This window comes from Ovis canadensis, chromosome 18 (assembly GCF_042477335.2).
Source record: "Ovis canadensis isolate MfBH-ARS-UI-01 breed Bighorn chromosome 18, ARS-UI_OviCan_v2, whole genome shotgun sequence".
Taxonomy (NCBI): domain Eukaryota; kingdom Metazoa; phylum Chordata; class Mammalia; order Artiodactyla; family Bovidae; genus Ovis; species Ovis canadensis.
In genome coordinates, this window is record NC_091262.1 from 79,175,380 (window position 1) to 79,197,235 (window position 21,856).

A 21,856-nucleotide genomic window follows, 5' to 3' on the forward strand; every position below is an offset into this window, starting at 1 on the left:
CTCCTGGGTGTGACGCTGAGCCCCGTGCCCACTCTGTTCACATACACCCCCTGCCCCACCTATGTGCCGCATGAGTCCCCCATCCTGTGTTATACTGAGAAGCTTCACGTCTCTCCTGTGTCCTCTTGAGCCCCTCTCCCTCTCATGTATCCTGTGGAGCACCCCGCCCCCCGCAATACGTGTCACCTGGAGCCCCTTCCCGGTCATGTCATATGAGCCCTGCCACTTGTGTGTAACGCTGACTGGGCGAGAACAACTTCATGCAGGCGTTGTTGCACAGTCGCCAGCTTCTCCATGATGCCTTTCTTCGTCCCCTTCATGCACGTGCAGACCCTGGGCGCTCCTGGGGGGTCCTGGCCACACAGGGCCATGTCCTCAAGCTTGTCAACCACCGCCAGCCTCTTCCTGGCCTGGGCTGGGCCGTCTCTGAGGGCCCCCTCCTCGGAGGGGGAAGGTTAGGTCCGCGGTGGGACACTCCCGAGGGGTGGGTTCCGGGGGCCCACCGTCGGACTTGGTGGCCAGAAGCAGACAGGCCGAGAGGTGGGGACGGGGCCAGCCCTGGGGCTTCTGCTGACGGGGTCATGGCTGTGTTCCCTGGAAGGCGCGCTCTCCGAGGACCAGCCCCGGGACAGACAGGTGGACATCAGAGAGACCGTGGTGCCCTTTGCTTCCAGGACTGGGGGCACGGGGCCTGGCCAGGGCAGGGCTGCCCCTGGAGGAGGGTCTCCTTGAGGGGTCTTGGCCTCTGCCCAGGACTCTTTCATGACCAGTAGGCCGAGGCCCCTCACAGGCGGCTGCTTACTCTCCCTCAAACCCCATCCGGAGACGCCCCAGCTCCCCCGGGATTCCTAAGCTCTGGGTCCACTGGGGGCCTTGGCCGGAAGCAACTGGCGGGTGCCCCGTCCTTCTCGTCTGGGCTGGGTGCCTGAGGACACTGGACTGGTGTCCCCTGGGCCCTGGCTCCTGCCGTGGGGGTCTCCTGCTAGCTCGGGGCCTGTGCGTGGTGGGAGGTGGCGCGCCGAGCCCCTGTGTGACCGGCGTCATCCGCCCATGGAGCGGGGGCCCCGGCACATGTGTGGGGCGCTGGGTGGGGGCGGCCTCACCTGCAGCGCGGAGGCCCAGCCAGGACCGGCGGGCCAGCCCCTCTCCTCTAAGCCCTTCGCCCCTTCCCCTCCCTCTCCATATCAGGAGGTCCCTGTGGAGGTCAGGGAGGCCTTCCTGGCCAGGGGACAACTTTAGTGACAGCGGGGCCTGCCAAGATGGTGGGAGTGTGTTGTAAATGTGTTTGTCAGGCGTAGGTGTTGGAACATGACGTGACATGCAAAAGATGGAGGTCCCACCACGAAAGGCCTTGATGTTGCCCAAGGAGAGGCCTTCCCTCCACTCCTTGACGCGGGTGCGCTGGGGCTGGGGCCCTGTGTGTTGCCAGCCTCTTGCTCACTTCGGATGTCACCCTGGGGGCAGGGAGGGGTCTTGAAGCTCCTATCACACCCCCTAACATGGGGGCCTGTGTTGGGGGCCCCTAACCCCACCTGTGGCCACCAACAGGAAGAATGGTGAATCGACCTGAGTGGTGAGTAGCCATCCTCTGCTTGTGAGTATGCGTTGTTGATGGTTCCAGAAACAGGCCCCTGTGTATGGCCTGGTAGCTCCTGGGCCTGGGTGGGGTGGGGTTGGGTGGCCTGAGAGGGGCAGGGAGGTGGCGGAGAGGCTGGCAGCCTTACTTGGGTGGGACTCGGGGCTCCCCTGGGTCTCGAGACGCTGTCCGAGCTCGCTGGATGCCAGTGGTCTTGGCAGGGGAGGGGGCACCTGGGCACAGGTGGTTGTGTGAGTTGTCTCTTCTCTTGACTTTCCATGTTTGTTGCAGTGCCATGCGGTCGCCACCCTGTATGTCAGTCAATATCAACTTTCTTTTTTTTTTCTTCCAGGAGACAAACAGGTTTGTATTGTGTTCTTTAAACTTTTTCTAGGGAGGTGGGGAATTATCACCCAGGTAGTTTTTGCCTTGTCAGGAGTTGGTCCTCTTGGCCTGAGAGTGGCCTCTCTTTTCTGGAAATGGGTTTAAAGCCCCTTCTGGCTGGGTTGGGGAGGGGGTCCCAGTGAGGCCAGGACACCAGTGTCCACTGTGTCCAGGTTATGTCTGCTGTGCCGGCATGATGGTGCTGGTGATCCCACTGGGGCTGGCACCTGGGTAAGCGGGTGCACCTTGGTGGGCGTCTGGGCCCCTACATCTGGGCATGGCTGGGTTGTTCAGTGACAAATTTGACCTTGGCCGAGAGGTCGTCTGTTGCCCCTCCCCCTGCACAGCTGAGCTGGGGGTGGGGCGGGGACTGGGCATGGCTTCCCCCCGTGCCCCCAGGCCCTGCCCCTCGCTAAGGGATTCGGGAGACCCCAGAAGCACGTCACCCGGGAACAGGGGATTTTAGGAACCAGAGACCCTTGGAAGTTGTGTCTTGTTGCCCCTGAGGCCCCCCTCCCCTCTTCCTACCCCACTCCCCCCACATTTGGTGATGGGAGAACAGGTCTGAAGACCAGATGGTTACCAGCCAGGGCCAGCCAGCACGTTAGGGGCAGGGCCACTTAGGGGGACTTGGGGTTCCTGGAGATGAGCCCCTGACCTTGAGCCCTGGGACTTGCTTCCTGGGGAGAACCCTGGGCTGGCTTCTTGGGGCTGTTTTAAGGGAGCGGACAGGAATGGGGTGGCCTGGGCTCCTGGGGCCGTGGTGATGGTGGCTGTTTATGGGGTTGCTCCTGGGTCCTGTGACAGTATGTGTGCAGGGTGTGGTGGGGGTGGAGGGCCCAAGGGGAGAGGGCAGAGGCCACCAGTCCTGGCTCTGTTCTTGACCCCTTCACAGCCACCCTCAGGCCACCTGCCCTCTTTGGGCCTTGGTTTCCTGAATTTATTCTGCATAAGCACCCGGGGTGCGGTGGAGGACAGGAACTAGAGTGTGACTTCCATGGCGACAGCAGCTCCGATGGGCCCGAGCGACAGACAAGGAGATGGAGGCTAGGAGAGGGCTGCGGGCAGTCAGTGGGGGCCCGGGGCGGAGGGAAGCCCAGAGGTAGAGCGGAGCCCCTGGCTTTGAACCTGAGACCTGCTTGGTGGTCTCATGGTGCCGCCATCAGGGGTAGAGCTGAGCTGAGAGGGCACCCTTGGGGCACATGACATGCTCCGTGTTGGACCCCTCCCCAAGTGGAGGTTCCGTGTCCCCCACCAGGAGTGGTCTCAGTGTGGAGGGGGGGGCAGTTGTGCTCTGGGAGGTCCAAGGGTGGGCCCTGCGGCCAGGCAGAGGGGCTCTGGGTCAGCATGGGCCAGGCTGGGGGTAAGTGGGCCTTGAGGGCCTGAGCGCCCCCTCCCCGCTGTCCTCATTCACCTGGAACCCCCTCCCCGTTTCCCAGGGCAGTGCACCCTCAGAACAGCCTTTCTGCCATCTTTAGGGCAGTGTGACCTTGACCTTCTGACTAGGGGTGATAGTGGGAGAGCTGGTTGAGGCCAAGGCTCCTTGGTTTGCAGACCCTTTGAGTTGAGGGGGGAAAGCCCAGCCCACCCCCCACCCCACCCTCATTTCTCTTGTGGGAAAATTTGGGACTTGAGTTTCTGGGGTCCCTAATCCAGGCCCTCGGGAAGAGGCAGCTCCCAGGGTCCCTCCCCACATCCGCCTCCCCCAGACAGAGTGCCAGGCGCCGGGTGGGCCTGTCTTCCCCACCCCTGCCCCACTCCACGTGCTTCCCCTCCATCCCCCTGCCCTGCCTGCACCCCATCCCGCACCTTGGGAACAAACCACAAAGTCAGATAATCTTTTATTCTGCTTTATTTTGGGGGGCGGGAAGGGGCAGAGGGGGAAGGGCTGGGGGCGGGGTCTCCTCCCCGTGGCATAGAGCGGTGGTCTGGTAGGAGTCCTCTTAGCTACTTGGCACAGTCCGCTGGCTGACTCAGTCTCTCAGTCTCCCTCGGAGCCCCTCCGCCTCCGGGCCTCTGTGTTGTCAGTGTTGGGAGACGGAGGAGGGAGCTGCACCGGGCAAGGTCATCCCATCAGTGTCCCAGGAGTCGTGGGGGACTCCTGAGGATGCGAGTCTGGTAAGTACTGGTACGTCGGGACCCTCTGTGGAGCAGCACCATCCAGGTGAGAGCCGGAGGTCAGGGTCAGACAGTCAGTGTTGAGGGAGCTGGACCAGACTGGGGGGGGCACTGGTGGGCGGGCGCTGCTTTGCAGGGAGGCGGGGGTGGGGAAGGCACCACGGCACACACCACGAGACGTCGGGGCAGGGGGGCGGGGCCCAGGGTAGCAGGAACACCGCTGTGGAGGTAGAAGAAGCCAGCGGAGCACCCGAGGTCAGTGTCCCATGGTGGCCCAAGGCGGCCCTTCGCCACTCCAGGGGGTGGTGGGTCCCTGGCACTTGCTTGCTTGGCTGCCTCTGCTGTGCTGAGTTTTCACCTGGCCTTGGGTCATGGGGTCATTTCCTGCTCATCACTGCCCTCTTCTCATTGATCTCATGCCCAGTTGCAGACCTGGCACCTGTTGAATTAAGACGGAATTGTGTAGCCCTGAGCTGGCTCTGGAATAGTCCGGTTGTTGGTCCGTTGGTACAGAAACTGTTGCTGGTTGATGAGTTGGTTGCGTGCCCTTTCTCAGGTGGTTCCCTTTGGGTCATGAGGGGCAGGAAGGGGGTGCAGGGGTCTGAGCGAAGCAGGCTGAGGCACGGGGAGGTGCTGGAAGGAGGTTCTGTGGGGCGGCGGGGTAGTGGGGAGGAGGCGCGCTCAGTCGAGGTCAGCATCCTCGTCGGAGTCGCTGGGCAGTTCCTCCAGCGTGGCTCTTTCGCTGGGTGGGCTTGCCTCGACCAGGGTAGGCAGAGCCTGGGTGGAGACAGCGGCCAGGAAGTCGGTCAGGGCTCTGGCCATCAGCTCCCGGTGGGTCACGATGGAGAGCCCTTGGGTGCTGCGGATGTCGGCCAGGCGGGCCAGGGCCTTGGCCTGGGTGGGAGGGTGCTGGAGGGGCCTGCGGGCCCACGCGCTGCCCTGCGCGTCCTGCGCGTCCTGCGAGGTGTCTTGCAGGCCGTCATGCAGGCCACACTGACGGAAACGTTGCAGGTCGTCTTGCAGGGCGTCTCGCAAGACGACACAATCATCGCCCTCGACATGCGGCACCAGGCGTGGGCTCGGGTGGGTCTGGGTGCCCTCGAGGGCAGGGCCCCCGATGCCGAAGAACTGGCACAGCATCTGCCAGAAACTGGGCGTGATCCGCAAGCCATGCAGGGAGTGGAGCTGCCAGGGCCTGGGGCCCAGGAACAGCTCGGCCAGCTCCTCGGGCGGGAGGGCATTGGCACCTACGAGAGGTGGCATCTGGGTGAACAGCTGGGTGACAGCGCTGGCGATGCCACTGCTGGTGAGGAGGGACGCGTCCAGGAAGAGGCGTAGAGAGCGCTGTGGGGGCGGCCGGGCTGGGTCCGCGGCAGGCGCGGGCAGCAGGGCCAGGCGCCTCCTGAACCGCAGCATCACGAGGAGCGCGGCCATGGCCAGGAGGTTCTTCCAGAGCAGGAGGCTTCGGTAGAAGTGCAGCATGACTGCCCTGATCTGGGCCATGCTGAAGTGGGCCAGGAAGCTGTTGAATATCTGGTCCACGGGTATCAGCGCCAGGAGCCCGTGCTGGAGGTTCTGCCCGTTGGGCTCGTCTGGGTGAAGGGCATCTTCACTCTCCTCTTCGTTTTCTGATTCTGGGGACTGACCCCCAGGGGGGCCCCGCATGGTGACAAGCATCGTTGGCCTGGTGGTGGTGGCAGCCTGGCTCTGCTGGGCCCTCTTGCGGAGCCTCTGCCGGCGGGGCAGGGGCTGGGCGTCCTCCGATGTCGGCATCTCCTTGACGTCAAAGTTGAAGTGGGCGAAGAAGAAGACCCAGTGGCCGGGGAGAAGTACGGTGAGCCTGTCATTGTTCAGAGAGGCTAGATCCTCCTTGTTGAGAAGGATCATGATGGGCTCCTCGGTGTTCTCCAGGTAGCGGCACCACACCATGAAGGCAGCCCGGATTGGAAGGATCTTCATCTCCGCCGGCGAGGCCTCCACCTCCATCGGGGAGATGTTGCGGGAGTAGAAAGCGCAGCACGCTCTCTTGCCAGTCCGTTTGTCCATTTGGATCAGGCTGGCGTACAGGGACGTCTTGGTGACGCCCGTCTGCAAGTAGAACTGGTTCTGGGGCTTGGGGTGGTAGAGGAGGGGCGCCTTGCGGAACGCCCGCTTCAGGCCCACGAAGGCCTCCTGCTCCTTGTCACCCCAGTCGAAAGGCTGGTCGGCCCGGAGCTGCCGCACCAGGGGCTCTGTGATGTCGGCGAACCGTTCCACAAAGTGCCGGTAGGGGAAGGCGAATTCCATGAGGTTTCGCAGGGACTTCCTCGAGCCTGGGGTGGGGTACCCTGTGATCGTGCTGACGATGCTCTTGTTGAGCCTCACCCCCTTGGGGGTCACGACGAAGCCCAGGAACTCGGCAGTGTGCCGGTGGAACTGGCTTCTCTGCAGGGAGCAGTAGACGTGGTGGTAGCGGAAGCGGACCAGAACCTGGCGCACGTGGTGGTAATGCTCCTCCTGGCTCATGGAGTAGACCAGGACGTCCTGCCCGTAGGAGATGACAAAGAGGCCGATCATGTCCTTTAGGATGAAGTGGATCACGCCCTGGGGGATGATAGGGTCTGCGCAGATCAGGAAGGGCTGGTAGCTCGCCATCTCTTGGAGCTCCAAACCGAATGCCACTTTCCATACGTCTTCTGTCTGGTGTATGTCCATGCTTTCCTCCACGATGGTCCCACGCAGCTCCAGCTTGGTGAACCATGTAGCTCCGTGTAACTGGTCGAACAGTTCTGGAATCATCTGTATGTAGTCATGCCTGCTGGTCAGCATGTCCTGCAGGTCCCAGAATTCCTCCTGCTTGGCTTTTTCTTGCACCCCGGCATCCACAGGTTCCCACGGCGCGGTGGAGGCGCAGTCGTAAAAGGTCTCCTCGCTTTGATCACTGTCTCCAGCCTGCTGAAGCTCAGAGGGCTCTGATTCAGAAAGATCATCGGATCCGTCTGAGCTTGGCTGGTCGGAAGTCTCCTCATCTGCTTCCTTCGGGTTAAACACGTCGGCCAGGTCGGAGTACTGGTGTGGCAATCCGGGCAGTAGGCTTACGGCATGGTGTTCCAGAGCAATGCATGGTGGGGGCGGGCGGAAGCAATTCTTCAGGCAGTAGGGAGAGTGGAAGGTGCAGCGGCCTTTGACCCAGTCGATGTCGGGGGCGTGGAGCTGGAGCCACTTGATGCCTAGAATCACGGAGAATTTGGATGAAGCGACGATGTCAAATTCCAGGGACTCCTGGTGGTTCTGGTGCAAACACACCAGGGGTTCGGTGTAGAGCCAGACGGGTTCGTTGCCGACCAGCGAGCCGTCCGCGGTCTGGACCAACTCTGCGTAGGGCTTCTGGTAGAGCTCCACGTAGTGCTCTTGGGCGAACCCCTCATCCATGTAGTTGCTGGTCGCTCCCGAGTCGACCAGGGCCTGGACCGCCACGCTGTGGTAGGGGTTCACCCTCACGAGGAGCAGCAGGAAGAGGTGCTTGCGTTTGATGCCAGGGTGGAACTCGTTGGGCAGCCAGGTGCTCACGGTCCACCTCTCGGGAACAGGTGAGTCGAGCCAGGTCAGGTGCCGTGGGCGGGCCTCTGGGGCCAGCCTGAGCATCGCCCTTCTCTCAGCCAGCTTGTCCTCTATCTGCAGGACCAGCGCAATCAGGTTTTCCAGCGAATTCGGCTGCGGGATGCTGAACAGATACTGCCTGATGTCTTCCTTGAGCCCCTGGCACAGGTGGGCCTGGAGGACTTCGTCTGGCCAGCCCAAGGTGGGTACGAGGCTCTGGAACTCGTTGATGTATTCGATGGCGGCGCGGTCCCCCTGCCTGAGGTTGAACATGGCATCCTCTGCTACCCGCAGGGCCTGGCGGTACTCAAACGTGTCGTTCATGGCTTCCAGGAAGGCCGGGAAGTCATCAATCATGGAGCTTTCTTTCTCCACCAGGTCACTGGCCCATTCCATAGCCATGCCCGAGAGGTGACTGATGACGTACCCCACTCGCAGGCGGTCGTTGCAGAACACTCTTGGGTAGCTCTGTAAGATCAGCTGGCAGAGCACGATGAACTCATGGTATTCTCTGCGATCACCTGAGAATTGCTTCGGGGTCGGCAGTTGGCCTTTGTTGATCGCGTTCATCAGGATCTCTTCCGCCACTCGCTGCTGCTCTCTGAGGTCTTGCATCCGGAAATACAGAGAGATGATGGACCTCACCATGCCCATGACCTCCACTGTTGAGCTGTCTGGCTCTTCGGGACTCTCGTCTTCCTCCGATTCAGCCAGGTCAGTGTAGTAGTCTTGGTCTTCCTGGGACTCCCATGGGTTGTCCTCTTCTTCTTCTTCCATTCCACCAGGTGCCCCTCCGAATGGACCCCCCTCTTCCAGATGAGAACCCTCGCATGACTCCTCCAAGTCTTGGAGTAGGTCATTGGGTGGATCCTTTATTTCCCTATGTGGGCCACTGGATGGCTCCTCCATGTCTTGGCGGAGGTCAATGGACTGCTCTCCCGTTTCCTGGGCCAGGCCGCCGGCCAGCCCCGCCGCCTCCGCTCTGCCGCCTGGCGGCGTCTCCACGGTGGTTTCGGATGAGCCCTCGGAGGACTCCATTTGTTTTGATGATGGATTCTTACGCTCCATCATCGTCTCAAATGAGTCTTCAGAGGGTTCTATCATTTCGTCGGATGGAAAGGAGTGTTCTCTGAAGACTGGTAAGGTCGTGACGCGTCTGGTCAGCGCCTGGGATGTCAGAGATCAGAACCTGGCAGTGGGGAGAGGCGAGAGTGGGGGGAAGAAAGGCAGTGGTTTAGGGGTCTCATGAGGTCAGGGTCTCTAGGACAAGCCAGATGCCCACCTAGTCTGAAGCTGGGGGGAAACTCCCTGGGTCTAACTTGGGGCACCCTGTGGAGAGAAGAGATCCTCAACCCCCTGACCTTTGCACCTGATCTCCGAGGCTTATTCTGCCCGTCTGGCCTGCTTGCTTCCCCCATGGCTGTGAGAAATTCACAGTTCATAAATTCTGTGGCGTGCTGTGCCCAGAGTGGCCCTGTGGCAGGCTGGCACCTGGCAGGATGCACTGGCCACTTCATTTCAAGCCTGGCACATAGGCCTGGTCAACTTCCCTGCCCTTCTTTGGTCACCAGAAGGTCACAGAGGTCACATCTCAGCGCCATCCAAAGCCACCCCTGGCAGGCTGGGCCCCCTCGGGGCTGAGGTGGGAATCTCCAGGAGAGGTGCCTACTGGTTAGCAAGTTCAGGGCGCGAGCAGAAAATGGGCACTTGGCTGTGATCCCTTCAGCTGGGTCAGCTGCCCCAAATAGCTCTTATTTCTTCTCCTAGATTCAAAGGAGACACTGGGGACAGGTGGAAGCCGTGATCTGGATTCTGGCTTTTCTATTCCCACCCCACCTCCCCCCAGAAATGTTTAGAAAGTACCTACTGTCTGCCAGAGACGTGTCATTTGTGACTTAATTCTGACTCGGAATTTTTGCTGATTTTTTTTCTCTTTCACCGACTTCCAGGGCTGAGTTCTCTCCCCAGCTCTGAGCTGTCAGGGGAGACCTACCAATCATGTCCCCACCTCTCCTAAAATCTGCACTCTCCCAAGACTAGCCCTCCTTGTCTGCGGGGGTTCAGGAACTTCAAACATCTGGCCTCAGTTCCACTCCTGCAAAAGTCTTTACAGACCCTCCAATCTCTTTGCCCCAGTGGCTGCGCCTCCCTGTCCTGGGCTGGTCTCCCCCCAGCACTGGGGTGTAGCTAGTAGAGCTGGGATATTCAGTAAGGCATGGGGGTGTGGGGAGGGCATGAGATAACCTTGACATCTGAGTGACTGAAGAATTGATTTTGGAAAATCTTTAGTGGGTCAAGGCTGAATTGACAGAGATGTTTTGATTGGGATTGTTAACGTGCTTTTCTGCTGCAGCAGGGCAGATTGAGTTCTGGCTATCCAATTAATTAGCTCTACAGTTATCGTTCTTGAGCCATTTAACACTTTTTGTTGCTTCTCAGTTTTCTTTTTAGCCTCTGGGCCAATCTATTAAAAAAAAAATGCTTTCCCTAGCGAAAAACTCCTCATTGGCTAAAATCCAGCCTTTCCAACATGATATGCTACTTTTCAAAATTAAATGCATTCTTGTTAGCATGACAGTTAAATTTGATTCTGCAGTCCCTCTGATTAAAGCCTTCTCTGTTTATTCGCAGTATATGATATTAAATGCAAATCCATTAGCATAAAAATTCCTGACACATAAACTCATGAGAATCATTTTCTGGATAAAATTTAAGGTCTTAAAATAATAGAAAATTCTGATCATGTTTTTATTTCAAAGTAGAGACAACATTTTTTTTTAGGTAAAACTGTCATCACCATCCTCATATCCATTATAATAAGATTATGTATATAGCACGTCACATAGATTAACTCATTTCTCCTTCATAAAAGTCCTGTAAACTATATATTATTATTGTAAAATTCCAAGTCTCTAATTAAAATACAAAAGTTGACAAATTAATTCATCTGCCAACTCATGTATTAGAAATAAAAACCTCACTCAGCATGTCTCTTACAGGTCTGAAAATCTTTTATTGGTTAAAATTTTAAAATTTAAATTGTCTAAAATTTAGACATAAAATCTCATTATGTCTCTTAATCTCATTATGTATCTTACAACCATTAAAATGCTTTATTATCTAAAATTTAAAATAAAAAATTTAAATTGCTTAAGATTTGAATTTAAAAATTAAAAATTTTAAATTGGTTAAAATTTAAAATAGAAAATCTCAGTATGTCTTTTACAACCCTTGAAGCCCTTTATTGGCTAAAATTAAAAAATTTAAATTGGCTAAAATTTACAATATAAGATCTCAGTATGTATCTTACAACCCTGGAAATGCTTTATTCGCTAAAATTTAAAATTTAAATTAGTTGAAATATGAATTTGAAAATTAAAAATTTTGAATTGGCTAAAATTGAAAATATAAAGTCTCAGTTGTCTCCTAAGTATTTTATTGGCTAAATTTAATATTTAAGAATAAAAACTGGCTAAAATTTGAATTTAAAAATCAAAACATTAAATTGGCTTTATATTTTAAAACTAAAAATGTTAAATTGGCTAAAATTTATAATACAGAATCTCAGTATGTCTAAAAATTATTAAAACACTGTACTGTCTAATTTAAAATTTAAAAATTTAAATGGGCTAAATTAAAAATTTTGAATGTAAAATCCCTAAATGTCACTTACAACCCTTAAAACCATTTATTGGCTAAAATTTTAAATTGATTTAAGTTATAATATAAAATCTCAGTATGTCTTTTAAAACTCTTAAGGTGCTTTGTTGACTAAAATAAATTGTTTAAGTTTGAATTTTAAAATAAAAAAATGTTAAATTGGTTACAATTTAAAATACAGAAGCTCAGTGTGTCTCTTAAAACCATTAATTAGCTAAAAACTGAGCACCTTAGCACAATGATTTAAAAACTAGATTATCCCCTTCTTAATATAAAGTCTACTCTTAATATATTTATAAATTTGAGGTACCTGATTAAATCCTTCAACTTTCCCAATTTCAACCTAAAATCTGATATCCTTGGCATGTTGTTAAAACCTGATATTACTATATTCCGGATATTACCTGATATTACTAATATTCCTTAACATAGGATTTAAACTTTACCAAGATGCATAAAAGTTATCCATAACTTCTCTATTTAAAGGTTACAAAAGTTTCTTTTCGTTGCCTATAACATGAAGTTCCAATCACTTAGGATAAAATAAAAAAAATTTTATTATGAATTTATCTGCAAACTGATGGATATAAAACCCCAAATCTCACTAGGTCACTTCTTAAACTTTGTATTATTGGCTTAATTCCAAACCAGTAATTAGACATGATATTAAAGTCTGACCATTTCATTAAAGGCCACACTTGCAAGAAACATGAATTTGGTCTTGTAACTTCTGCTTAAAGTCTTATAAAATCTCTAGTCACTAAAGTCCTTAGCATATAGGACCTAAACTCCTTAGCATAAAAGACATATTTTACTGTACAATTTCTATGCAGCCTTTGTTTATGAAACACAGACATTTTGCCATATCACTCTCTGAGAATCTCTTAATGGCCAACATCCAAATTCCTTAGCCCGGCACAAAAAACTGATACTGTTCCTCAGAATAGAGCCCAAACTTCTTAGCATGCTATTTAAATTCAACCCTATAGCCCCTGTATCTCCCGCCCCGCCTCTATTTTACTTGCCATAAATGCTCAAGTTGCCTGCATAAAGCACAAACTGGGTTCACTTTTGCCAAGGGGTGCCTCCCCTGAACTGTCGACGCACCCTCATTGTCTGCTTCATCAAATCCAGACACCTTAGCCTAAAATATGTTTTACCAGCTAGTTCCCCTGGAGACTAAACTCTAGTCAGTCATTCTTTAAAATCCTTTATTGGCTAAAATCCAGACGCCTCTACACGAGGTTCAAAAATGAGATCATATCCCTCCTTCGAATGAGATGCTCCAATGCCTTCAATTCATTCAATTCACACATAAAATCACATCTACTTGGCATGTTATAAAAATCTGAACATATTATCTTTGTCATAAAAATCTGCTCTTGTGGCTCTCCTGAAATGTGTACATTTGATCATGTAACTCTCCAATTTTAAACTCTTCAAGGTTTTTTCATAGCCTATAACATAAAATCCCAACTACTCATAAAATGCAACATTTTATCATATAATTTATCATTGGATCAGTCTATTAGAAAACCCCACACATCTTACCCTGTCATTCCTTGAAACCCTTTATTGGCGTAAATCCATCCTTATTAGCATGATATAAAAATTCGATCTTGTCATTCCTTAAAATAAAATTCTCCCTTTCTAGCACAGTCAGTAAACTTTGATCTTGTCGCCTCACCCTAAGAATCTTACAATGTCTCTTGATTGTGGAATTAGGGAATAAAAATTCAAAATCTTAGCATAAAATGTGAATTTTATTTGGTAATTTCACTGCAAACTCTTTATCAAATACAACGAAACTCAGCACATCCCTCTTAGAACTTTCTATTGGCTGAAATAAAATTCCTAGGCACTTGCAAAAATCTCATTGTATCAGAGCCTCAAAGTAAATTCCACATTTCTTTGCGTATTCCCAATGTTGGTCATGGAACTTTTCTGATCAAAGTCTTTCAACGTTGCTGTCAACATCAATCAAATTTCCTTGGTATGCTCGGAAAGTCAGACTTTAACACCCCCTCAACTAATAAAGGATGTTTTAGCGTGATACTTAAATGTGTGGCTTTCACTTTTCTGTCAACAACTTCCCAATGTTTCCTCATTGTCCATTCATAAAATCCAAAGCCTTAAAATATGTTTTATGTTTTTCTACTTACTTACCTCCCACAAGCAAAAAATCTCCCCATTGTATTTCTTCAAACCCATGGGCAAGAATCCAAACTCCTTAGCGTAATTATAAAAGTTTGATTGTGTCACGTCTCAGTAATAAAGTCCAGACTACTTCCCTCCAAACTCCGTATCTATTCATGAAACCGCCCCCAGCCCCCGCTTAAAATCTTTTTAATCATCACTAACAAAATGTCTTTACATCTTAGCGTGGCACCTCCATTTAGTCATGATATCTTCAGTTTAAAATCCTTAACATTTCATGTCCATAACATAAAATCCAGTTGCCTGAGCATGAAATGAAAATTGGACCAAGTGTTTGTTATATTGAAAAATCTTTACATGGCTCTTTATTACTTAGAGTAGAAAGCCTAAATTTGCATGAAATCAAAATTTTTTACTGTCTAGCTTCAGTTCCTTATTCCTTTCACACTTCCCTCCTGAAAGACTGGGGTTCGTTACTTCTTGTACCCCCAAACGCATCTTGATTTTATTGTCACAGATTCCTTGGTTTTTTTTGAACTTGTCTCTGTACCTATGATTCATTAATTCATATAGAATGTCCTGACTCTTTCTTTTGGGCCAGGCATTATGCTAGACCCCTACTCTAGCATGAAGAAATGGAGGCAGCCTTGCCTTGTGAAACATCACCAGTAAGAGATGAGGACCACACGCCCTCGTGTTCAGTACTGTGCCGGAGGTGAGCCTGGGGTCTCGGGGCAGCGCCAGGGGTCTCCCTGAATCCCTGGTGAGAGCTCTCTTGAGTCTCCACTGGGCTCAGCTGTCTGTCCCTTTGCCCGGACTTTGGGCATCGTCGGGGCCCGGGTCCTGCCGCATACTGCTTTAGAAACCAGTGCGGGCTTCCTGCTGACCCCTGTCCTCCATGGGCCTGCCTGCCACAGCTCCACACAGCCCAAGAGGCTGCCCCTGCCTCTTCTCTGGGCTCTAAAGAAGTATTATTCCCAGTCCTATAAACGCAGCTGGGATCATGTTGAAGTCTCAAGGCTCATGAACATTTCTTTGAGCAATATCTACTGACTTGGAAATTCTTAATCTTAACGGAAAAAAAAAAAAAAAAAAAACCAAGAAAAACCAACCCTCCAAAATCCAGGCTGTGCAGCTGGTCTGGGGTCTTTGCGTTGGACTCTCTTTCCCCTCCCGACACTCAGAGACAGACAGTCCAGCCTCACCACCTTCAGTGCCCGGAGCCTTCGCGGTCAGGTCAGCTCCTTGCTCGCCTCTGAGCAAGTGGCCCTTTGGGTCAGGGCTGCCAACGTGTGTCTATGAAGGGTTGGGTGTGGAGGAGGGGCGGGGGGCCAATCCCTCAACGAATACCTTCCCCGCCCCCCGCTCACTGTCAGCTCACTTGTGCAGTAAAGGAAATCTGATTTTAAAAATAGAGCTTGGAAGAGGAGATGAGAGGATGTTTAGGGGCAGGGTTTGAGCCTGGGGCAGGGGGCGGGAGTGGAGGAATTAGGGGAGAGGCCACACCTTGCCGGCCTCCCAGGTGCTGGCCGCCACACCTGGAGCCCCCCAGCTCTCTGGGCACCTGCCGTCAGGCGAAGACCCCGGCCTTCCCCGCGTGGCCTGCAGGGGGTGCTCAGAACCACGTGGACTTGACCACGACAGAGACAACTGGGGGTCGTGGGGCCTTGGTGGTCTCACTGTCTTCACATGGCCCTTCCGCTGCCCCAGTCCTGCTGGCAGCATGGACAGAGGGGAGCATCCAGGTGTGGGTGGGCACGCAGGGGCGCTGGAAGGGCCGCAGGCTGTTGTTCGTTTTTCTGTTAGATTAATGCCAAGGTCAGGGTGTGCAGACTGAGGCTGGGGGGCCTTCTTGGTTCCCCTGGTACAGACCAGTGGCGTGCTCCCTCTCTGAATTCAGCTGGCTGGTCGGGAGCAGAGGAGGAGGAAGGTGCTGGGAGTTCTGAGGGGGATTCCTGGAGGGTCCCGTGGAGAGCTGGGCTGGGGCCCTGGGGCCCTAGGACCTTCAGGGACTGCTAGCCGAGCAGAGTTCAAGTCAGGGGTCCCCCACTCCTGAGCACTCAACCCCCTGACGTGTGTCAAAGACCCCCTTGGTCCTTCCAGATGGGAGACCCCTCTCACTGACCCCGAACAGCGAGTCTCCATCCTCCTTTACCTCCCCCTGGGGCCTGGACAGAGGGGCTAGGTTGTTGGGCCTTGGACATCACTGGGGACACTAGTGTCTAGAAAGGGGACATGTGACTCAAGAAGACAGCGAGTACTGTCCCCTGGGCTCCTCCTTCACTTCCAGCCCAGGCGGGGCAGGGGTCCTCCTGGAGAGGGTCTGCACAGCCCCTTGCTACCTCTCCCCCGGCCATCCAGGGCATGGGCAGTGCCCCTGACCCAGCCGTGTTCCCTCCGCTGAGTGCCTGCCCGCCCTTCCACTTGACGGGCGGCTCCAGGGGGCAGCTGGCTCACTCTGCCCAGAATAACCAGGGGACGGGGAGAGTGCCGCCTGCGGGCGGGGCTGGGAGAGGGGTCAGGCGGCCAGTGGCCTCCTTCTTTGGGCTGCCCCGATTGGCGGGGCCAACCAGCTGCTCCCCGGGACTGCTCTTGCCTTTCAAGGCAAGTGGGTAGGGGAGGGCGCCCGAACCAGCTGCTAGCCCCGGGCCCTCGCTGACTTTGAGCGTGCCCTTCTCCTGACCCTCAGTTTCCCCAGAGCTGCAAGGAGGCTTGGGAAAGGGTCTTCTCACGTGGCTCCTATAGTTCAGGGGTCCTGCGAGGGGTCAGAGGGATGACCCTGGGGAGCAGGGATGCAGGGAGTGGTTGTCTGAGAATGTGTGTGCGTGCTAGGTTGCTTCAGTTGTATGCAGCTCTTTGTGACCCTATGGGCCGTAGCCCACCAGGTTTCTCTGTCCATGGGGATTCTCCAGGCAAGAATACTGGAGTGGGTTGCCATGCCTTCCTCCAGGGGATCTTCCCAATCCAGGGATTGAACCCATATCTCTTATGTCTCCTGCATCGGCAGGCAGGTTCTTCACCACTAGCGCCACCTGGAAAGCCCCTTGTCAGAGTAGGTGGAGCTCAGTTCCACCAATCGCTCTTAGAAATTGGGTGTTCTTGGGAACACAAGCTGGGGGGCTTATTCTAGTGCTGGTCCAGGTTTAAGAGTCAGGCTGAGAGCGGCTTCAGTGGGCTTTTTTGAGTCTCTGATGGGTTCCCTCTGTTCCTGGGGTGCTGTGGCTGCAGGCCCAGGAGCATGGGGCTTCTTGGAGCAGGAGGGTGGGGCCTTGGTGCCAGGCAACTCGGCCCAGACTGGCCTCAGTCTCTCCATTTACTTAATGGAGGGAGCCCCGCCTTCCCAGGGGAGTGGGGTGCCGCAAGCCCTTCGTGTACTATGAGATACTCCAAATGAGCCTGGGCTTGTTATTATCATTAGGACTCTTGTGATTATCACTTTTATCAACCCACTATAATTGTAATGGTCAGATGGATTCAGGCAGCGTTTTCACGCATGGCATCAACTTTAATTTTCCCATTAACCCCACGAGATGACAACGCCCTGCCTTGTAAGTGAGGGAGCCAGAGTCCAGAGGGTCACGCGCCCTGCCCGGGAGCCGTAATTAGTGGTGGCGAGGGCCCCTGGGATCAGGACCATTGAACAGCCCCAGCACTGAGCAGGTCGTGTCTGGAGCTAGTAAGGGATGGGGTGTCTAGATGCAGAAGGCCCGTGTCCTTCAGACCGGGGTTATTAGCATTCATTTATTAAAATGGATATTTCAGGCCTGACCTTGGGCACCAGGCCCCTAACACTAACTTTGTTCCTTTCGGGGTGGGGCGTGTTCCCTGCTTCACGGCTTTAACTGGGATTCAGAGAGCCCGGTTTAGGAAGGAAGAGGCAGAGGCAGTGATCAAAGCCAAGCTTAGGCTTTCTTCTCTGCACTGGTGGACGGGGTTGGGGGGGTGGCAGGAGCTGACACCCCATGGGCAGTGGGCAGTGGCCATTCAGAGCCCCTGAGGACCAGAGGAGCCACTTCCATTTCATGGTTCGATGGGAGGCAAGACTGAAAGAATGAGGACCTCAGGGTCTGCCCTCGGTCTCCCGGAAGACCTCCTGTGTTGATTTCCAATCAATTTGGCTACTTTGGGTGTGGGCAGAGGGACAGGACAGCTGGCCCAGAGCCTGCTAATTATAGCCACTCAAGTGTTTGTACAGAGCCATTGAGTCCTCCATGTCACGGCTTTTTTCTTGCAGACAGACAAATCCTTTAACCTTTGTTTCTGAGCGGCGGCCCAGCCCCACCCCTCCACCCACCTTGGGGGCGGGAGGTCAGCATGGGACCCCCTCACCCTGAGCCTTACCTTTGACACAGGCAATCAGTGGCTCTGCTTCTGTCCCGTCAGCTGGAGCTCCGCTTCTTTCTGGAAGGTTATTGGATAAATAGGTTTCTTAAGTATGAAAGGCCAGGTTGGGATGGCACACGTACTCTGCACAGTAGGGACCTCAGTCCACTCAGGGCTGTGTCCTGCCATTCTCAGGGGCCCACGTCATGTCACATGATACAGTCCCCCAGCACTGCGTCTGGCTCCCTTCATCATCTAAGTCCTTACTCTGTGCCAGGCGCTGTTTTCATTCTCTTAATCCTCGTAACACCCTTTGGAGGTGTGACTGTTTTCTTATCCCCATTTTGCAGAATAGGAGCCTGAGGCCCAGGACAAACCTCAGACCCCATGGGCTGTCCTCACTTCTCTCTCTGGTCTGACACAGACTGCGAGTCCCGTTGGCCTTGCCCACGTGTCAGGCCAGTTGAGGTCCACACCGGAGGCCCTGTGGCCCCGCCCTTGCTCTGTGACCCCCAAGCTCTGAAGCCCCTTGAGCAAGCCCCTCGACTGGACCCTGCAGTGTTCAGTCCTGTCCCTGACAGCAGTCTGCACTAGCTACTCTTTCTGCCCTCCTTCCCCCTAGGCACACAGTAGGGCTGTCAGCATTAGGAGGGGAGGCCTGGGGGTGGGGAATCTGAGAGGTGGGCTGCCCCTCAGCCTGGGAACCTGGGGGGTATTTTCTCTTCTCCCTTCGCAGGAGGCTGGCAGGTTGGATGGCGGCTTTCTCCAGGAAGGGAGTAGATGCCTGGCCCAGGATCGAATCAAAAGGTCTGAAAAATGATTGCTTTTTATCCCCTGATTGGTACATGTGAACAGTATGTAAACGCGTAGAGTCCTCGGGATGGATCTAACCTGAGCTCTCTGTCCTGCAGCTGTGGCTCACTGCCCCCGGCGGGCAGTGAGTCAGTGGGCTCCCAAGGCCAAGGAGAGGCCTAGCCCTGGCCCGCCAGGATGGCAGCCCCACCCAGGGGAGTGTGAGGCTCTTCTAGGCTGACCTCAAAGACACCCCTCTCCCCAGGTACGTACGCCCTGCTCTGCCATACAGACAGCCTCTTTGGAGGGGTAAGGCCCTCAAAGGCTGGGGGTGGTGAACCTTACGATGGTAGTCTAATTTAAAAATCCAAAACAATGCTGTTCCTCTTGACTGTCCCTTACATTACGTGCCCCTCAACCCAGGGTGGTGTTAAAATCTTTCACTATGATTACGAGGAGGGGTGAGGGGGCGTGTTTGATGGGGGTCTGCTCTGGGGGCAGAGAGGGTAGGCTCCTCTGGGTGGAGGCTGGTGGCCTTGGTCAAGGGATTATAATTCCCTTCACTGGCTCCTCTAGGATGGGGACAGCCATCTTCAAGGATCACCTTGATGCTTTTAATGGAGGAAACTAGAGAGTGCCTGGTGCATAGTAGGTGATCAACTGATGCAAAAATGGGTGTCATTTCAGTGTATCTGTCCCCTAACTGTCCCTTTCAAAGCCCTTCTCATTTTTGTAGAATCCAGAGGGACACCTGGAGGGATAAACAGGTCAGCCGTGGGTCCAGAGGCCCTTTCCTTGAGTCAACCCTGTAACTTTTATTGGCCCAGTGGGACTCACGCAGCCTTCTGGAGGAAAGAGCATCTTCACATGGAATTACCCTGGCCCGGAGGCAGATGCAGGTAACCTGGGAACTGTATTTTACTTTTATTTATCATAAGCATCTTTGGTATCTGCAAAAACTATGACAGACATCTCAAAGTATTCGCCAGTATCAAACCCCATCCAAAATAAAGTGCCACGTAATAAATAGCAGGGGCTTGTGCGCGGAAAAGGTGATTAAGAGCTGGTCGTGTTGGTGGAGGGTTGGCTAACCTGGGCTCACATTTCTTTTGTGCAGAGTCATGGTTGAAAATAAGTGTCTGCCTGGCAGAGGGGCGAGAATTCTAGAAGGTCCTGCCTGGTCAGCTTAGGGAGGGGAAGACCTGAAGCAGCTAACTGATCAGCTCATCTGTGTGGATGGAGGCCAAGACAAAACCTGACTTTAGATTGATTTGGGTTTCAGGTTGGCCTGGTTTTGTGTTCTTGGGATCTCTGGGCCTTGATGTCTTTATCTGCATAAAGATAAAGGGTCTTCTTAGCTGCGCAGTTAGCTCCATGCCTGCGACAGCTGGAGGGGGCCTGGGGGGCTGGGTCTGAAGCTTAGTATGCAGGCAGAGGTTGGAGTGTCTGGGGGAGGGAGGGGTTCTGATGAGAAGTCAGGGTGTGGCATGCCACCCTGGACACGTGGGGAGCAGCAGGCAAGGACCTGCACCCCATTTTCAGGGAGCATGTCAGCCACACGCCCTGTAGGTTAGAATTGGGGAAGGGCAACATAAGAGCTGTGGGTTCTGCCTGGGAATCAGCGGCAGAGGACACAGTGAGCCCCCGGGTCTCTGCCAGCAAGCCGCAGGGTTGCCGGAGCATGTGTGCTGCTCCCCTGGGGCTCCTGTGTCCCCTTCGCCCGGGACTGTCTCTTCTCACATTCTCTTGAGTCCTGATTTCCACTTTGCTAAGCTTTGAAAACACGGGCCAGGGCATTAGCTCTTAGGCTTGTTAAAGCTCTTGGGGAGGAAAGGGACTTCTCCCCAATAGGTGCCTTGCAGACACACGCCCTGCAGGTCTGAAGGGATTTGGGGCCCATGGGAGGTACAGTTCCAGCCGGTGGGCAAACACCTGCTGGCCTCATATCACCTGCTAACCACTCAGAGACCTGGGGCATTCCTGCTTTAGAGCAGAAGACTTCAAAAAAGAGTAATCTGGGGGGCAGGATAAATCCTTCGTGTCTGCAGAACTGATGTGTGTGTGGGGGTATCTACCCACTCCCCATCCATCAGCCAAAATGTGCTTCCTTTTGTACTTGTAAACGAAAAAAAGCTAAAAGCTAACAAAACCCCCACAAACAAGTCAAAACAAAAAAACCCACACACAAAATGCTTATTTTAATTATGCAAGAAATGCATTGATAATTAATATACCTATTACTGAAAAATCAAACACTGTGGATAAAAGCTAAAACCATCATCAACTCTTCTCTCCTCCCCAACTTCCCACCTCCCCACCAACCACCACCATTTTAAGTGCTGTTATCTGAGTCAGGTGTCTGGTTTCAGATTTTTTTTTTCTGTGCATTTGCATATATATCTAAATAGACCCCCCCTCCAATATATGATTCTGTTTATTTTCTATGTAAGCTATATCACAATGTATATTTCTTTTTGCACAGCTTGTTTCTCTTCACTCAAGATCCTGCTTGGAGATCATAAAAAAACACCATTCCTTATTACAACACCTTAGTAGCCTGTAATCTGAACACATACTGGAGTTGGGTTAACCATCTCGTTGCTGTCATGAAAGCCCCAGGGTTCTTACCCCATGGTGGGGCGTGGGGGTGGTGCTGGCTTGTGGAAGCAGGTGTTAAGTAATTGCTAAGGTCTAGATTTGAGGGGTGGGCTCACGAGTGTTTATGTCGTTATTACAAATGAATATATGAATGCATATAGTAGAAAAAGAAAAGCAGGACATGCCTGGATCTGTGATGAAAAAGTGTGTTTGAACAAAGGATCATGATTAATCCAGTTCTGCACAAAATACTAAGGTCCATTAAAGACAATAGGTCTCGGCTGTTTCATTCTTTTTAAGAGCTGTTTAATATTCCGGGGTGTGTTTGCACCATTGTTTATTAGAGCCTCCTTTATTGTTGAAAACCCCAGCTGTAAGTCTGCCGGGGGAGGCGAGTGTGTGCATATAGACGCTTTGGTCAAAGTCCTAGTTGTCGGGCGGGTCACTGGTTCATGTTGTGCTTATTATATGATTTAAGAAAATAAATAAGAAAGACAGATAAAATAAAAGTGGTCCTGGCATAGATAAATGAGGAGAGCGTGTCATGAACCGAGGTTTTAATTAATAGGATTCTGCTGAACTGATGCCAGCTAAAAAAGATCTAAGCTGTCCCGTTTTTGTTTTTTAGTGTGTTATTGCTAACGACCCTGCAATGAGCATTCTTGTAGC

General features: G+C 52.9%; 1 protein-coding gene, 1 long non-coding RNA gene and 1 other non-coding gene across 8 annotated transcripts in view; 2 read left to right on the forward strand and 1 right to left on the reverse strand.

Annotated features, from left to right (window-relative positions):
• Positions 1-3,800: 3,800 nt before the first annotated feature.
• On the reverse strand, positions 3,801-14,745 carry RTL1 (retrotransposon Gag like 1). Of its 2 annotated transcripts, none has more exons than XM_069559816.1 (2): positions 14,587-14,745; positions 3,801-8,846 (listed from the first exon to the last, which is right to left on the reverse strand). In XM_069559816.1, the coding sequence occupies exon 2, from the start codon at positions 8,759-8,761 to the stop codon at positions 4,760-4,762; it is 4,002 nt and encodes a 1,333-aa protein (XP_069415917.1). In that variant the 5' UTR covers positions 8,762-8,846; positions 14,587-14,745; the 3' UTR covers positions 3,801-4,759. The 2 variants fall into 2 exon arrangements, with proteins under 2 accessions (XP_069415917.1, XP_069415918.1); XM_069559817.1 differs by having other exon boundaries at positions 14,683-14,739.
• LOC138423653 (uncharacterized) overlaps positions 6,387-21,856 on the forward strand; it is a 77,638-nt gene continuing 62,168 nt past the window's right edge. For 4 of the 5 annotated variants that reach the window (XR_011250361.1, XR_011250358.1, XR_011250362.1 and 1 more), the window contains exons 1-6: positions 6,387-7,859; positions 8,036-8,371; positions 14,076-14,189; positions 18,534-18,604; positions 18,709-18,854; positions 19,326-19,488. This is a non-coding gene — a long non-coding RNA (uncharacterized lncRNA). The remainder of the gene's footprint in view (positions 7,860-8,035; positions 8,372-14,075; positions 14,190-18,533; positions 18,605-18,708; positions 18,855-19,325; positions 19,489-21,856) is intronic. The other variant, XR_011250360.1, reaches the window with a different exon arrangement.
• Positions 21,374-21,450, forward strand: LOC138424034 (small nucleolar RNA SNORD112). The gene has a single exon (XR_011250608.1). It is a non-coding gene; the product is annotated as a small nucleolar RNA SNORD112 (small nucleolar RNA).

Coding starts and splice junctions, on each gene's coding strand:
- RTL1 (XM_069559816.1), bottom strand. CDS start 8,761: ATGATAGAACCCTCTGAAGACTCATTTGAGACGATGATGGAGCGTAAG.